The sequence below is a fragment of the Saccostrea cucullata genome, unplaced genomic scaffold (genome assembly GCF_032062105.1).
Source record: "Saccostrea cucullata isolate Sc308-1 unplaced genomic scaffold, CSIRO_AGI_Scuc_v1 ctg816, whole genome shotgun sequence".
In the NCBI taxonomy this organism is placed as follows: Eukaryota; Metazoa; Mollusca; class Bivalvia; order Ostreida; family Ostreidae; genus Saccostrea; species Saccostrea cuccullata.
In genome coordinates, this window is record NW_026927602.1 from 174,880 (window position 1) to 190,308 (window position 15,429).

At 30.6% G+C, this 15,429-nt stretch overlaps 1 protein-coding gene across 1 annotated transcript; it reads left to right on the top strand.

The window, feature by feature from the left end:
- The first annotated feature begins 1,073 nt into the window (after window positions 1-1,073).
- On the top strand, window positions 1,074-7,405 carry LOC134274943 (zinc metalloproteinase dpy-31-like). Its single transcript, XM_062757186.1, has 11 exons — window positions 1,074-1,482; window positions 1,631-1,771; window positions 2,491-2,584; window positions 2,951-3,062; window positions 3,684-3,753; window positions 3,966-4,160; window positions 4,279-4,405; window positions 4,718-4,846; window positions 5,979-6,100; window positions 6,672-6,790; window positions 7,130-7,405. Exons 1-11 carry the CDS (start codon window positions 1,108-1,110, stop codon window positions 7,251-7,253), a joined length of 1,608 nt encoding a protein of 535 aa, XP_062613170.1. The 5' UTR covers window positions 1,074-1,107; the 3' UTR covers window positions 7,254-7,405.
- The last annotated feature ends 8,024 nt before the right edge of the window (window positions 7,406-15,429 follow it).

The window sequence follows — 15,429 nt, forward strand, 5'->3', positions numbered from 1 at the left end:
TTTTCATTTATTATATGTGTACATATTATAAAAAATATTTTATTGTTGTGTTGAAAACTGTGAGCATACTGTACATTTTTTTAACAAACCAATTTTGAGTATTTTGGGGGATGGGGGGTTGGGAGGTAATCACCAGAATTTAGCATTTTTACATATAACAAGTTACCCCTGCATTGATTTCGATAATGGCAAAATAGCTCAATTAATGTGCAAAGTCTAACTCAAGCTAACAAAAAACTGGTACAACTAATGAAAAAAATTCTGTATATTATTTTACCGTAATCATCTTCTCTTTCCATCGGTGCAAAATTTATCTGATATTTGCAGTATTATTGAAGTTATGAATGTTTTTTCACACCGTACTTGTTTTTCCAGTCAGATGCGTAGAAATGCGTATATGCCATTTAAGGGGTTAAAGACATCATTTCGTAAGTCTTATAATTGATACAATGACCTTGTCAGCAAATACTGTTTATCATGGAGTCAAATGTTGACTGACGTTTTTCATTCAAATTGTTAGTTCATTAATTATACACTGAATTGATGACGTATTTTTCTGTTATTTCCCAATTAGGACAAGGAGCTGATATTTAAAGTCTTAAACTTTTTTTGCCAAGTATATTTTTAGTTTCTACATACATAGCTTAATTAAATTTAGAAAAAAATACACATCGGGTGATGCTCGATCGTCCATGGCACAATATCCCACATCTGATGTTTTGTAGGTCCGTGTTTGCTCTGCTCCTGTTTTGTATTGTTTTATGGACACTTGATTTTGAATACTGTTCGTATATGTTTCATATAATATTGCGGTGATTACATGTTAATATGATTTTCGTAGTTTATTTAGTTTGATAAAGGTCCTCTCTTAAATCAACATTTTAGAGAAAAAAAAAATAAAGATCAAATTCCAAATCTATTTGCACAAAAATAGAATTGAAAATTTTCCAACTTCTATTAAATTAAATGCTGAATATGATTGGGTAGCAAGTGTTATTTACATTAGAGTTTCTATGGAGCAATATTGCGAAATTCAAAAATACATCCTGATTTGAAGGTATATATATTAAGAGATAATATTTCTAAAAAATTCAAAATATCGCCATCATGCTGAAACTAATTATTATTACAGCACTTTTTGCAGTTTTAGTTGCTAATCCCGTAGACAAAGACGAAAACGGGAAAATTGCCTCAGAAAGCCTTCGTGAACTATTGGACGAAGCTGACACTGACGAAACAAATTTCGGTGAAAGAAATTTTGAGGACTTCGAGGCAGACGATGATGATGATGAAAGAGAAAGTAAGCAAGACAGTTCTGTAGAAAATGGAGAAAATTCTGAAGAAGAACCAGATGAAACCAAACCTTCAGCAAGAGACTTCTCCGAGGGCGAGGAAAAAGAAGAGCGAGCTTTTGATAGCTCCCTGGCATCATCAATGTCCCAACTGGATGAAATGATAAGCTCAGCAAATCAAGGATTAAAAGTAAATTTATTTATGATATTTAACTTGTAATTAGGGTATCGTAAAGAAATGTTTTGATAGTTTTTAAATAAATACGAAGCACGTTTTAGTAGAAAATGTTGTTTTAATATATTATATATAAACACGTTTTTCCTTTTGTATTCTTTAGACCTCAAAACGAAGCATGGAAGACATTGATATGATAGATGGTGATGTGAAATTAGACAAAGAATCTGCAGCCGAACTTGTAGACTTTTACAAAAGAAATCCCCAATTCCTAAGACTGAACAACAACGGATCAGAAGTATCTGTAAGTTGTACAAAAAATACGTTTTAAACCTGCACATTTTTTTCCCCAAAAATACGAGGAGAACATACATGGTATAATAAAATAAATGGTTTTCACGACAAAAAAAACCTGTAAGGATGTTAAACAATTGGGAATTAAAACAATAAGAATTGTATAGTTATTATAGTTACAGAAAATGAATTATTTTTTTGAAATCGGCATAAGTCATAAAAACGAAAAAGCTTTTTCAAAAAATTATTTGAACGGTTTTTTTTCTATATTCTATTTTTTTACTGACTTTATGTGGTCTTTTTGCAAAGGATAAATGGTGTGTTGTAGAAAGATATAAAAAATCGAAACATAAAATTAACTCTGATTTTTTATTGAATTATTCAATAAAATCACCAAGGATAAGCGTTTTAAATTCACTTTATCTTTAAAAATACTTAAACGTTTTTATTGAAACTTGAATGATGGAAGGAAGAGGATCTAATTCCTTTTTATTTTTCCTTCCTATGATCCTAATGCAGTTAATTGATTTGTTTATTCAAAAACTTGCGGAGATGAAGATCAATTGTTGTAATCAAGAGGACATCATTCGAGGAAAATGTTCTTCTTTCCTTCACACTTTTAGATCCTCTTTTCAGGATGTAAATGGGTGACTTGAACACAAGAAATATTTCACAATATAATAAAACATATGAAATATTGTCTGAAACACTTCATTTTTTTCCTAATAGGCACCTGAACCAATTGATAAACGAAAAGTGTATAATGTTCCAAAATGGACTTTTCCAATCAATTACCGATTGCAAATTGCTTCTCCAGCACACAGTAAGAAATGAAATTATTTTCTAGTTTTCGAAAATGGCTTGCGATTGTTTTAAAACTGGTTTAGCTAGTTCACAACAAAATATATCAATACACTTAAATAGTTAGGATGGATAAAAATAATTTAGCATTGTGAAATGCAACCTTCAATTCATCCTGTTATTTATAGAAACATTTTTTTTCAAATTTAATATTTTCTTGACGGTCGTTCATTTTGTGCCTCCTTTAATAATTGTAAAATGATATATATATATATATATATATATATATATATATATATATATATATATATATATATATATATATATATATATATATATATATATATATATATATATATATATATATATATATATTATTCTATTGCAGAAACTCTGATAAAGCAAGCAGTAAACATCTGGCAACAGCAAACCTGCATTTCATTCGTTGAAAGATCGTCAATTTCTGCACCAGCAATCAATTTTAAGGAGAATGCTGCTGGGTATGAATGATACCATATCATTTCTTTTCTAAGTTAAGCGTCCTCAGACGTATTGGTTTTGATGTTATGAAATTAGAATCAAAGACACGCGAAAAATGAAAAAAAAAAAAGCCTACAAATACATTTACCCTTTTGAAATTGTCATTTCGAATTGCATACCAATAATTTCATAAGCGAATAGTTTATTTTTTATAATGCAAAAATAAATAGATGGTGATTTGAAATTTTACAATTCTTATAATGATGTGTTTTCCCTTAAGGTTTAAGTGTTCTTTTTTCGGAATGAAAAATATGATTTTAGGTTAGACGCTTAGTAAATTAAATTTTGAAATATTTAAATGGTGTCTAAATCCGTCTGTTAAGCAAGCTTTTTTTATTGTTGTTGTTTTTTCTTTTCTTTTTTTTTTTTGTACCATGAAATAAGGTAACAATAACCGAGGTTACGAAAGTCAACATACAATAGCTTAAATTACATTTAATAATTGTCAATTTAAAACAGATATATCAAACATTATTGATATGTGTTTCCTTCAATCTTTGCTTAATCTTGTTTAAATTTTCATTTTGAAAGTGGAAAGATTAATTGAGAAAGAATGTTAAGATGAGTTTTTGATTTTATAGGTGCTGGTCTTATGTTGGCAAAAGAAGTTCTGGTATTAACGATATAAATCTTCAAAATGGTTGTAAACACGTAAGTCAAGCATTGAGCTTTTTATCTTATTTTTCATACGCATGCCAAAATTCCAGAATATCTCTACCCGTTACTGTTTTTAAAATCTATACCGATATGCTTTAAAAAGACATTTTTCAGAAAAGGCCAATATGAGTTTATACGATCTTTCGAATTCGATTACTGAAAGTATTCTCTTTCACTTTAAACACTTTAAGAAATTTCCATTTTAGTCAGGAATAATCCTCCATGAGATCGGACATGCCCTGGGTTTGTGGCACGAGCAAAGCAGACAGGACAGAGATACCTTTGTCTCGATAATAACAAATAACATTGCAAGTGGGCGAGAAAACAACTTCTTGAAAAGACCCGGAGTAACCTATGGAACACCATACGACTACGCATCAGTCATGCACTATTCTGACACGGTGAGGGAATCTTTATTTATTTATGGGAAATGAGAAAATATAATTACAATTTTGATGGTTTTAGAAATAGTTTGATCAATTAAAAGATTTTAGATAATGCTTACTTGAAATTTGACAGGCTTTTGCAAAGTCAGCCGGGCTTAAGACAATTGTTGCCAAGCAGAGCGATTACACAAGGACAATGGGACAAAGAGTCGGTTTATCATTCAATGATATCAGAGCTATTAACTACCACTATTGTCAGAGTATGTGAGACCTAAAAGAAAATCTCTATTTTATAATGTTTTTTTGTTATTTTTACACTAGAATGCCAGTTACTTTTTTTTTTACTAAAGCTCAAAATATAATCTGAAATTAACGAATTAATGTCAGAACATTCATGTTGAAACAATTAAGCCGATAAAGTATTTTTGAGTTTCTTTCTTAGTGTTCCTTTGTCATGGCTGTGGTTACATTTTCTTGTGAGCATAATATATACATAAAAATATAAGTACATCTTTATGCAAAATATTTTTCTCCCAGGAATTGTGTATAAAACCTTTTATTCTACATTAAAGGCAGATGCTCTGGGGGATTAACATGGTCATCATGCAAAAATGGTGGATACAGAGATCCCAGAAGTTGTGGACGTTGCAAGTGCCCGGATGGTTGGATTGGACGGTATTGTCAGGCTGTAAAGAACCCTAGTAAGAAGTTCACTCTTCATATTGTAAAACATAATATCAGCCTTAACTTTGTTAAGCAATCTTTCTTATTGAAAAGTAATATTTCTTTAGATATTTGGAATTTTCTGAAACATAGATGGGAGTAAGATATGAAAAAACTTAATTTGTGTCAAATCAATTAAACTGATAAATTATTGATTCATACTTTGCATGGTCTCGAATTAAAATTATTTAACTGTTTTCATTTTTCGGCAAAGAAAGGTAATTCAGCAAAGAAATACGCATGCTAACTCTCGATTCCCGCCTACATTTTGCAACCATTTAATTCAATATACATAGCAATTTGGCCATAAATTCTTTGTTTAATACAAAGAACAGTTCAGTAGAAATAGATGAATTGTCTTAATAGCAGCACTAAATAGTAAATTATCCGTAACTCCAGCTCTGGAAGAAAGGGGAATAGACGATATTTTCCATTGAAATCGGACTTTCAAGCATCACCATATTTTGAAATAATTTTGGATGTGATTAAATGTTCCTTATATCTTTTCTTATGTTTTAGGCAAATAAATAAAACAGAAATATATCAATAAATATAATGTTTCAGTTGTAAATCGCTTTGAAATTGGTGGAAAATAAGCATTCTTGTCGTCAATAAACATACGCCCCCCCCCCCCCCAACCAGTGACACACAAAAATCTTTGGTATGAATTTGTGAAATAACTGTCTATATTACCTGTATAAAGAAATTTTTGTGTCACGGGGGGAAAAGATGTTTTAAAAATATTTTCCGTTTTCCGTTGATTTCTATATTGAAAAACACAAGTTTTACCAAAATTTTAGAGTTATCTCTCTTTGTGTTCCCAAATAAGTAATGTTTTATGAAAATTCATATAATTATCTATACAAAAATATGTTAAATTCATCGAATTTGTTAACTTTTGAAAATTGACTTGGAGGTAGACGGGAGAACAATGCTATCGTTCGCGGTTCTTTGTTAGATAGTTCTTGTTTTAGAACCTAGGAACACAAATACTCAATGTTAATCAATATACTTTGACAACGAATTCAAAACTGTCTTAAAATAAACTTAAAACTCACTTAACATTTTTCATAAAGCACATGATGTAATATTTCATTCATCTGAATTTAGCGACTGCTGGATGTGGATACAAGTATAGATATGCCACATCATGCTACAGATTCTTAAATACACCTGGATACTTCTTTCCTAGGAGGTACACGACCAATGCGGAATGTACTTGGAGAATTACGGTAAATGACTTTGTCGTACATAAACTTCTCTTTTTTTTCTTAATTGAAAGCTTCAGTTTTTAGATGATATCTTATTTGAAATTATTTAGAAAGAAAATGAAAATGTTGATGTAGATTTAGATGAGTTGAAACCTTGAAATGATGACGTTTTTGTTATAATTTTGATAAACACATTAGTACAAATTAAGATTTAACTCTTCCGTTTTCTTGATCAATACATGGGGCTCACGTCGGGAATTACTGGTCAATAGGGGATGCTTTCTCCTCCTTAACACCTGAATCCTCAATTGAAATTTCTAGGGGTCGGTGACTTTTTTCACATATTTGTAAAATTTATGGTTTTTATGAGTTCGATCACTTTTAGTTTTAGTAATATCATATTTCATGATGAAATATTGTAGCTTAAAGTAATTAGATCTTCTTACCCCTTTGTATTTTACTCATGTTTTCTCATTCAATATCAAAGGAAAGGCGAAATAAGTTGAATAAATACACACTCATACAAAACAAAAAAAACTGATTATTAAGGAATGAAGAATTCTAATATTTATTCAAAATGAATATACTTTAGGCACCTGCAGGAAAACGTGTTCGATTCCAGTTCATTGGGACCTTTGGTATTACTTGCAACACACGGTGTTTAGACTTTGTAGAGGTTCGTTACAAAAGTCTATCTAACACGGGACCAAGGTAATCGAAATTAAATTTTGCCTTTAAGATGTATAGACAACTACACTTACTGGACACTTCTTTTTCTTTACATTTAGAATTTAGAAATTATTTAACATCTTAAGTTTACTGCTTTTCACGTGTTTTCTTTCTAAAAATTCTACTTTGGAATAATAAACAAACATAATTTAGGAAGAAATATGAAATACATTGCTTAAATGAATTAAATATAAGATGTATTTTATGTTCCAATTTGTAAATATTAATGAGAAAAAGCTTAAAAGGAATACAGTTTTTAAATGATATATTGTTCTTGTTCGATATGATGCAATATAAAGAAAATGAAATATTTATTTTCAGGTTCTGCTGTGGAACAAGACCCACAAGAATCTTCACCTCCACCGGCCGAGTGATGTTGATTCTATTTAGGACACACTCCACTTATGTATCAAGGGGCTTCTGGGCAAGATTCAGATATGTCTAAGTCAACTTCTGGGACGTGCTTCTTCATTAAATATGATCATAAATAGGTAGAGACCGTCGCCATTTTCAAATAGTATTTCATATGTATCTTTTATTATTCAAGATCTTTTCTAATAAAATAAAATTTATATTTACGGATACCTGAGTAAAGTGTCACTATCGATTTTGTCTCTTACAGAGATTTATTTTTCTTTTTATATATGTATCATATATGTATATATAGATGTTATACATGTAACAACTTATGTAGAGCAAAATTGTACTAAAAACAGTCTCTTTTTCTCGTTCTCTCTCTCTCTCTCTCTCTCTCTCAAATTATTCTTTTATTTCTGCATGTCAATTTGTGTGTGCTTATTAATAAATAAATAAAGCTTTATTTCATATGTTGCTTTAATATGTAATAATATGGATAATCTTTTATCTGTTTCTTTTAATTTCCATTTGAAACAGACAAAGTATGTAATAATGAAACATACAGTGATCGATTTCTAAAACTCGTAACAATACAAATATATCAAAAGCGCATAAAACAAGGAACATTGAAAATATCAGCAAAGGGATCAGGTACCCAGGAGGAGTGAACATCCCCTGTTTTGCGTACGTTGTATATGTAAGTGTAAGTTGATGTTTATGAAATTTGATACATTAAGCTCAATTTACACCAACAAACTTTAAATGATTTCATATAAGAACGTATTTGCTGAATGACATTTTTCATTCATAATGAGTAAATTCGAATTATAAAACGGTATAAAAGCCAGAAGAAATATTTATCTGTATTAATAAAAAAATTGTTAATCATTGTGTTCCTCTGCATATTTATCCCCAAGAATAATTCTTTTTTTAATCTTTTTTTTTCAAATAATGACGGCTTTGCTGAAATATTACTCAGTATTTAATATTTCAATATTTCTTAAAATTAAATACCTTTTAATCCGACTTATCTCAATACGAGTTAAGTCCCGTTATGGAGACAAATAGAGATAAAAAGTTCAGGGAAGATAACTCTCACTCAAATGCACTGACTTCATTTAGCAACATCCATTACGCATGTGCATTTGCTCTTCCTTTCCATCTTCCGTCATCCATTTAAGTTCAGCATCGCGTTAAGTCTCAACAATATTCATCTTCATCTTGTGTTCCTTTGACCGTCCAAGGTCGGAAATATGAAAATAATCAGGGCAAATAGATCTTGGACAAAGCGCCCATCCATATTACCCGATGTGAAAATATTAATTTATTATCATAGCATATCTAAAGTATCAACATCCCCAACGACGAAATTAACCACGTGTGCAGCAACCATCGCAGTAGATGAACTCTTGTTTGCGAATATTAATACATTGGTGAAATCGAAACCAACTTTTCGTTGTTATTTAAACCAACGTTTACAAATGGTGCCCACATACATTGGACATTACCAATAGCCACCATGCAGTGATCACGTGCCTGTTGGATCCGCCACGACATAGATCGGTGTCACATATCATCGGGTTCGGACTGCAAAATATTCCATCCATCATGGCTTCCGTGTAAACATGTGTCGGTAAAATTGTTTTAATTTTTACGTGCAGCGAGGAACTGGTCTGTGAATGAACCTTAAGAGAGACATTTTCTGCGCATTCAACCATAGTGGCATTTATCACTTTGTTAATTTAACTGTTAATATTTACTTGCCATTTAATTGAATTATTTTGTGCATCAATCAGCTGATCTCTTGACAGTCTTGTTGTTACACTTGTGCTTGTCTTGATATATGCTATTTATTCAATGCTTATTTTTTTTATTTTTGCATTGACATCACCTCGATCACCACCACCATTGTTTTTGCCTCCATGTTTTACACTGGTTGAGAAATATTTTTGAAGAAAGAGTCACAGATCAGGGAGTGTGAGAGTTGAGGGTAAGCTATGACTGATTGAGAAGGGAACCATCTACAGATCAGGTTCATATACCATAGATTTGGTAAGATTTGTGTTTAGTGAAGTTTGTGTATATTGTGATGTCTATTTGTGTTGTAAATCAAATTTCATTTGCATATTATGAATGCAAATGTTTATACTGTAGTGAAAGTAAAGTATTTTATGATGACGAATTTGTATAATATAATGCATGAAATGTTATTTTACGATCCCTAAAAGTTACGAGGAAAATGGAATGATTTCCTTGAGCAAAATATTCAGTGTCCAACGATTATAAGTGCATGCTCCTTGGGTGTTCAATGACGATGTCTTACGTTTGGAAAAATTTCATCTAAACTCCATTGGATTGTCAGTCAGTAGCTAACAATAATAATAAATAATAATAATGATAATGATAATAAATAATAAATAAATAGTGTTGGAAACTACTTAAACATTTAAATAAACTTGTCAGGAAATAGGAATTCCAATTAATGCATATTAAGATTCAAAGCCCAACCACTAATTTAAAATAAAATAGATAAATAAATCCAAAGGATTCCTTAGTGTCTTAGAAACTACCTAAACATTTCAACAAAATTGTTAGGAAATAGAAATTCCAATTAAATCAGTTTAAAATTGTAGGCCACACAACGTATTTAACATAAAATAGATAAACGAATAAATTTCAAGGATTTCTTAGTGTGTTAGAAACTACCTTAACACTAACAAACTTGTCAGGAAATAGAAATTTCAATTAATTCAGGTTAAAATTGAAGGCCCAACCACTAATTTAACATTTCTTGTTCTAGTTAAAAATTCCACAAGCCAAGTTCAAGTTCAAGTTCAATTTATTCACTCAAACCTTATAAATGGTACATGAAGTTCAACAATATGATATGTACAATATATACAAAAAATAATATACAAGATACACGGGAAATGGCGGAAATACATTTGTATGAAGTAACAAAAATAATTATGCCAAAACATATTCATCCCAGAGCACATTTGTAAAGAGTTAAAATTTGTTTGGCTGATTATTGTCAATTTCAAGAAGCCCACCTTTCAAATGCAGTATTGTTCAATGCTGTGGCCTTTCTCATTCAATTTTCGTTAAACAGTAAAGTTTTATCAGGAAATATGGCATGTAGCTGAAGATTTCACAATGCAGCTTTAGCCCATAATTTAAAAATTATGTTAATAATATAATAAATAAATAGACAAATAAATATAGATAGATAAGTTAATTAATTAATAGATTAAATAGATAAATAAATAAATAAATAAATAAAAATAAATAAATAAATAGATAAACAAATAGATATAATTAAATTAATTAATTAATCAATTAAATGGATAGATACAAAAAAGCATAATTATACATGTATATATATCCTCCACATTTTGTCAAACCAAGAAACATCTTCATTACTTGAAATACTTCACAGCTACTTGTCAATTAAGCCCAACATTCCACGTTCAGTTTTTTGCTTAATTTGGCGTGAAGCCTTCTCGTCATTCCAATTTACTTTAATGCTACAGAAATTTATTTCATTTGTTGGCTTTGACACTAAAACATTTAAGGGTAATACTCTTAGAATTGGGGGTGCTACACACGTGAATTTATCAGGCTTGTCTGAAGATTATATAAAGATTAAAGGGAGAATGGAAGTCCATGTATTTCAGACTTACATTCAATTTTAGTAAGTCAGACACTTGACAACACCTTTTTACCGTTTTTTAATTTATCCTAGGTTTGCAGGCACTTCTGTCATGGTATGGATTATTGGAAGTCCATGCATTTCAGACTTACATTCAATTCTAGTCAGTCAGACACTTGACAACACCTTTTTACCGTTTTTTGATTTATCCTAAGTTTGCAGGCACTTCTGTCATGGTATGGATTATTGGATCATCTTTAATAGTATTATGCAAAAAACCACACATTCATCATTTTAGATAAATTGGATTTAGAACAATACAACATCCATATCAGATGGTTTGGTCGACAAGGAATGACCTGGAAAAAGGTCCAACCATTCAAATATTCAAACTCTGGTGTCATAATACAACAACCCACATGTCATAATGATTCATTGTGGGTAATAGTATTGGTTCCATGTCCCTTTGCCATCTACAAAAGTTTATGAAATTGACTGTCTTGTTTTCAATTATGTTTAATACCAAGGTTAAAATTTATTGGGTCACAAATACTGCCAAGAAATTATTTCAGGCCCATGGTGTCACACAAGGCTTGCATTAGGATAAATAGCTCATTATATTGGTTCATTACCACAAGGGGTGGGGGTATAGTCACTACCCCAATATTCAACAGGGCTCATCAAAATTGTATCCAGAGGGTGTCTAATCTTTCTCATATAGCACATTCTACCATTATCCTCTATACCATTCAGTGTCACATAATCAAAATAATTTGTCAAAATTTGCAGTGCCACCTACCATTTCCATTTAGTTATTGATCATTACATATATTATTGATCTTTGCAACTATTAATCTATTGAATTATTGAACAGTTATTGATCATTATATATATTATAGATCTTTGCAACTATTGATCTATTGAAAAGTTATCGATCATTACATATATTATTGATCTTCATATAAAATTTCCCTAGTTCTACGGTATACTGCATATATATCAAGCAGTAATTAATTTTGCATAATTGTAATGAATAGCACTTTTGTCATGGCATGGGCAAAATTTGCCGCATGTGGCGGATGTCTTCACATGCCGCGCTTTGTTAGCTCCCATGTGAAGACATATGGCCGAATTTTGCTAGAAGCTTGCTGCTGATCCTGTTATCTTCCAGGGCCAGTGGCCAATAATTGAGCTTCCGTCATTGTGCCATTGCTATTGATTCTACGTCATATACTATTGATAAAGTCGACGTAGACCATTGTCTTTGTAATACATTGCTACCTGCTCATTGCAATTCATTTATCATTGAATATCATTGTATATCATTGAATGTCATTGTATATTATTGCATAACATTGCATATCAATGCATATCATTGAATATCATTGTACCCATTGTGTAAATACATGTATACACTTTGCGTACATCATTGATTGAATATCATTGTTTATCATTGAATATCATTGTACCCATTGTGTATTAATTATTCAATATACACTTTGTGTACATCATTGAATTGATACTTTATGTACATCATTGTAGAGATACCTTGTGTATATCATTGTATTCATTGTATTGATGATTGATTTGACTATTGATTGTATTGATGATTGATTTTGACTATTGATTGTATTGATGATTGACTTGACTATTAATCAATAAAGCCATGACAAAAACTGCCAATCATTCTTAACCTATTGTGTCGACATAATATTATTTCATGTAGATAATTTGATAATTTTATTTAATTTAGGTCTATATATAAAAAACATTCAGTTGGTCAGCTTATGTAGATTTAAATATTATTTAAACTGCAAACGTGTCTAATATATTCGAATTATTAACTTCTTATCTTTTGTCTGAGCTTCAATATTTTTAGTCGGCAGAAATAAGGACATTTGCTCTAGTGTTTGTGGAGTAAGGATTTCATCCTTACGTCGCAAGTTCGAATCCCACTGCCAGATGTTCATGATGTTTTTCCAAGATATAACGTTTTGTATTAATGAATGACATCTTAAAGATCAGACAAAATGTTCATCGAAGGTATCTTGCGTATTTCTTCATTATGCATTTAGTCATCGTGGTCTAGTGGTTAGACAGTCTCGTCTAGAATCGCAGAGTAAGGAGTTGATTCTAACCTCGCGGGTTCGAATCCCACCGTGGGATGTGGAGACCTGTCCTCAGATGAGACCGTATAAAATGAGGTTCCATGTCCCAGTAGAAGCTGGCACGAAAAAGATCCCCCACTACTCAATGGCCGTAAGTGCCGAGAATGGATCAGAATTTGCAGATCTGCACCGGCAAGTGGTAACGTCTGCAGTGAAAACTTCTCGAGAGGGACGTTAAACAACAAACAAACAATTAATCATTCAATCATTATTCATAAAAGTGTTAATAATTATCGTGATATCGTGATTTCTGATCTTTTCGTAAAGAAATACACAGTATGTATAAATTTAAACCAAGTCAAGAGTTTGTTCAATAGAATTTTATAGGAAACATTACATGTACAATGAAGTTTTTGTGTCTGCACTAGTGATTGTCAAAGCACTCAGTTTATGTGCAATATGTTATCAAAGTAGCATCAATCAATAAAATTTCGTAACATGTCTCCTTGAAAACATTTAGCAAGCTCTATGACTAAAATTTTAGCTATCATGATGCCTGTCGAAACATAAATACATAACTCGTTGGGACCTTGTTTTGAGAAGAATTATCAATAAAAAAAAGTCCAGAAAAAAGTGAAAATTTTTGTCATTAACAAAATTAAGAACAATAAGAAAACATTGCTTTGTTAATACTGAAAGGACAGAAAAATAAATTTAAATATTATCATTGAAATGCCCAATAAAAAAATAATTCAAATATTTCATGTTATTTTGAACTTGTTGTGGTTATCTCTCTTCGCACTTTTTCGCCTTAAGTTACAAATCGAATATTTAAGTTATTTTCATTTGTATCGATATTAAGAAAATTGAATACATAGTTGATATTTAAACAAATAAAATAAAGATTTTTAAAGAACTTATTTATCTCTTGACTGATTGGTTTCTAGGATATAAATATAATCTGTGTAAAAACATATTATTCTTCTGAATATTACATTTATTAAATATAAGCTTTGTCAAACAAATTTAATTTAATTTAATTCCTACAGAACAAACCATTTAAGCTATGAGATTGTTCATGTTTTGTAGATTTGTTTAGAAGCCAAACGCTTCTTATCATTTTTGTGTACACATGTGTGTATGGACACATATGTTCAGCAGAAAATATTAAAACCCAATAGTCCTATAAGAAAATTAGGTTTCTGTCTCCAACATATGCATGTAACAAATCAGAACCCCTGTTATGTTTTACAGATCTTACAGTATATTTAAATAAAAGGAAGTACTTGGTTATATCTGCAAAATATTGTTAAATTCCCACTATTTCACTGGTGAAAATGTATTAATTGTGAATGGAAATGACCAAAAATTAAAAAAATCAACACTTTTTTTTATTTTATGAAATCTAGATTACAAGTGAAACGACGACCTTTTATAAGGAAACCAGCTTTTTCTATATTGTACAAACAAAATCAAACGCAATTACCATAATGGTAATTGAATATCTTTTAATTCAATCATCAATCCAAAAAGAAGAAAACAAAAATGTATGGCATTCAATCCGAAATTAATTGTTTATAATTTAATTTTGTTTGTATTCTCGCCTCTCATTAATTGATTTCCAAAAAGGAACGCAAAACATTTTGTATAATCTGGTTTGGTATGGGGACACACCCCCTTGACGACCAGCTTTATCATCATATCCATGCAATCCCCTCATTTCCAGTCCTCGGAATCCATGGAAAATTCCAGATTTAATAAATGTACCTTCAACTTTAAACAATTACTCGATCTTACCTCATGTAAACACACAACATGGCTGCTAGATCTATGCATCAGTTATTATCTCCCCTCGCTTCAAGTCACTTCCGTTACTACGGTTGTATTATTGCGCGGTAAATTTGAACTTATAAAAAGCAACACAATTTTGCATCAAAAGTTGTTTAATTATTTTAAAATTAAATTATAAGGAATGACTCTAATTCTTGGCCATATTATCGAGTATAATCTGGTTTGGGTCAGTTTACGCTTTTTTATAATCCGCTTCGCTTCGCGGATTATAAAGCGTAAACTGACCCAAACCAGATTATACTCGATAATATGGCCAAGAATTAGAGTCATTCCTTAAATCAATTGAATAAAAAAAAAATAACAAAATTGTTATAAAATTCTCATCTAAATTTTATTAATTTTAGTTAGAATTTGAATAATCTAAATGAAAATTACTACATACATGAACAAGGATATGGGTTTATTGTGCTCTAAATATTCATTCATATGAAAAAAAGGATAAAGCTCTGCAAATGTTTTCAGAAATGACTTCAGAACTGGCTGACCATGAAATAAGGAAGGAATGTATAAAACTGAGAAATTGGAAATAAATCGATAGATTTAATTTACTTTAAAAAACCACAGACGCTAAAAGTTTAAACCTTTCTCTTCATTGATGATAATATCCAAATACAGTTTTACTATTGTAGGAGGATATTATTAGTTACACAGTC